This window comes from Austrofundulus limnaeus, unplaced genomic scaffold, assembly GCF_001266775.1.
Source record: "Austrofundulus limnaeus strain Quisiro unplaced genomic scaffold, Austrofundulus_limnaeus-1.0 Scaffold143, whole genome shotgun sequence".
Lineage (NCBI taxonomy): Eukaryota > Metazoa > Chordata > Actinopteri > Cyprinodontiformes > Rivulidae > Austrofundulus > Austrofundulus limnaeus.
This window is the reverse complement of record NW_013952545.1, coordinates 323,001-325,388: the sequence shown is the minus strand read 5'-3', so window position 1 is coordinate 325,388 and position 2,388 is coordinate 323,001. Positions and strand designations below refer to the sequence as shown.

Sequence of the window (2,388 nt, the reverse complement as noted above, 5' to 3'; positions counted from 1 at the left end):
CATTTTTAGCTGTTAAATGCATTTTTTTGTGTACCTAGTGTCTCTAGGAGTGCAGAAATATTGAATTTATTCTCTCCTGGTGCTGTGTAGATGTCTAATATTCTGTTTGGGTCATATATTTCAAACCATTCAGTTTTCTGAACTATTTTATCAAAGTATTTTCAACAGAACTTGTAAAAAAGGTCTGGACTTACCAACTACAGTTTGGTTGTTTTCATTCTCCTCTGGGTCAGACTCTGGCTCCAACATGTAAGGCTGGACGGACAAGTCTTTCCTTGTTGACATCTTTGAATTAATTTGTAAGGAAAGAAAGTTAATGCACTGCTATATAGTTGTAAACCCTCTATCAAACTGCAATGGACCGGTCCGGAAGCTGGAGGGGGCGGGGCATGAACAGCTTCTCTTGGATTTAAAGAGACAGCCTCAAAATGAGTTGATCTGAGACACACCTCAGTAAAAGGGGTGAAAGAGGGGCTTGTGGAGTTACAGTAAGGAGGAATTCAGACCAAAACATTAAAGTCCCACTTTATATAGACCCCAGCTGAAGGATTTAAATGTGAAAAAGAAGGATTTTAAAGCATATGTCTCCTTTTTAATGTTTACAAATCCTGTTTTTCTCTCCAGGATTAATAGACTACAACTTCCACTGTTTCCGGAAGGCCATCCACGAGGTGTTTGAGGTGGGCGTTTCTGCCCAGCGACCGTTGGGCTCGCAGGCGGTGGGCTCGCCCTGCAACAAGGCCGTCGCTGTGAACGGCACGCCGCGCAACACTGTTTAATCCCCAACACAAGATGTTTTAAAAAAAAATTTAAAAATAAATAAATAAATAATAACAAACAGATGCAAAATAAAGGTGGAGGAAAGAAATGATCAGGGAGCCTGTAGAGGAGAGACTACAACACTGGGGCTCACTAGTACACCAGTCACAACCCCCTCGCTCCCAGTACCTAAAGCCCTGAAAGATGCCTCGAGCAAAACAAGGAGGAGGAGGAGGAGGAGGCCAGGCATCTGTTTCAGGTGAAGCATCCTGTTGGCTGTGTGGAAGTTGAGAATCTGCTCCTGAACAGGAAAAAAAAAAACAAAACAGGTTCGGCTTCTTTTCTTTTCTGAAGAGGCTGTGATGATTAGCTGCTGGTTCTTTTTTTTTTTTCTTCTTTTTTCTTGAACAATGTGAGGAGGAATAAACAAAAACAACAACACATTCTGACCTCTGCTGGACAAACGGACTCTTTGTCTGGTGACAAGCCCGACCACTTCTGTGCTGAGGAAGSCGGACCTCTCGTCCGAACCCGCCGCGCGTTCAGAGATGGCCTTACGCAGAGAAAGCTTGACGGCAGCGYGAGCTTTTTCTCACCACCGCTCACCTCACTGTAACCCGACGCTGCACACATCTCACTTTTTTTGGTTTCACTTGTGAAGGGTTGGTGAGCGAACTGAGCAGGGATTGTGCTGTCCAGCTTACTGTGGTGTGTGTGTGTGTGTCTGTGGGTGTGTGGGTATGCATGTGTGAGTTTCAATAAAATGGTGTTGACGTAATCCCAGCCTGCAGCGAAGGACCGTTCACTTAGAAGATGTTTCTTCTTGGTAACAGCAGCTCATAATTCAACTTTTTCAATCAGTGAAAGTAAGTTCAATAAAAACTCTTGCTTTTGGCTTTTAAGATTATAAAGAAACGTTTAGTTGGACATTTGAAGCTAAGTCTTTGTTAAAACACTGCCAAACGATTAAAAGAAATGATTTATAATACGCCACGATTTGATTTAAAGGAAAAGAGATGAGGTGCAGGACTGATAAAGACGTAGGCTCATCATTTAAACAGATTTCAGTTTGCATGTGTTTCGCCCTACGCTTTCAGTCCTGCTCAAAGTTATTCATTTGTTTTGTTTTGTTGTTGTTTTTCTTGAGTTCTGACCGCAAAGGYTCACAAGAACATGACGTTCTCATTCCAAGCATGTTTACATCCGTGTGTTAACTTGTGTTAATCTCAGCTGTAACACTGCTCATTGTAATCGAAGATGAAAAATAAAGTGATGCATTTGGAGAAAAAAATGGACTAATTTTCATTTTAATTGTCATAAAAAATATAACTCAGTCTTTGTTTGCGCAATTGAGATGATTGAGAATTATGACCAAGCATTCTTGGAATAAATGCATATTGCCTGTAGTCCAGTGGTTCTTTATTTTTTCGTCATGCCTCCCTGGGAATTTTTTTTCTCATCCCACTCCCTGAATTCAAATATAAACCTAATAATATTTAATTATCTGTGCAAACYACTGTTTCTGGCACCAACATGGTGGGTAAACTTCATTATGTAAAATAAGTTTTATTACCTTTTACCTCTTAAATTTGTTCATTTTGCATTGATTAAAATAAAATAGATTTAAAG

General features: G+C 40.4%; 1 protein-coding gene across 1 annotated transcript in view; it reads left to right on the top strand.

Annotated features, from left to right (window-relative positions):
• Positions 1-2,050, top strand: part of rragca (Ras-related GTP binding Ca) — a gene marked incomplete in the record, with an annotated part of 17,755 nt that extends 15,705 nt beyond the window's left edge. The window contains 1 exon segment of the mRNA XM_014016333.1: positions 625-2,050. Within this exon segment, the coding sequence (XP_013871787.1) occupies positions 625-779 (155 nt within the window).
• Between the last annotated feature and the right edge of the window lie 338 nt (positions 2,051-2,388).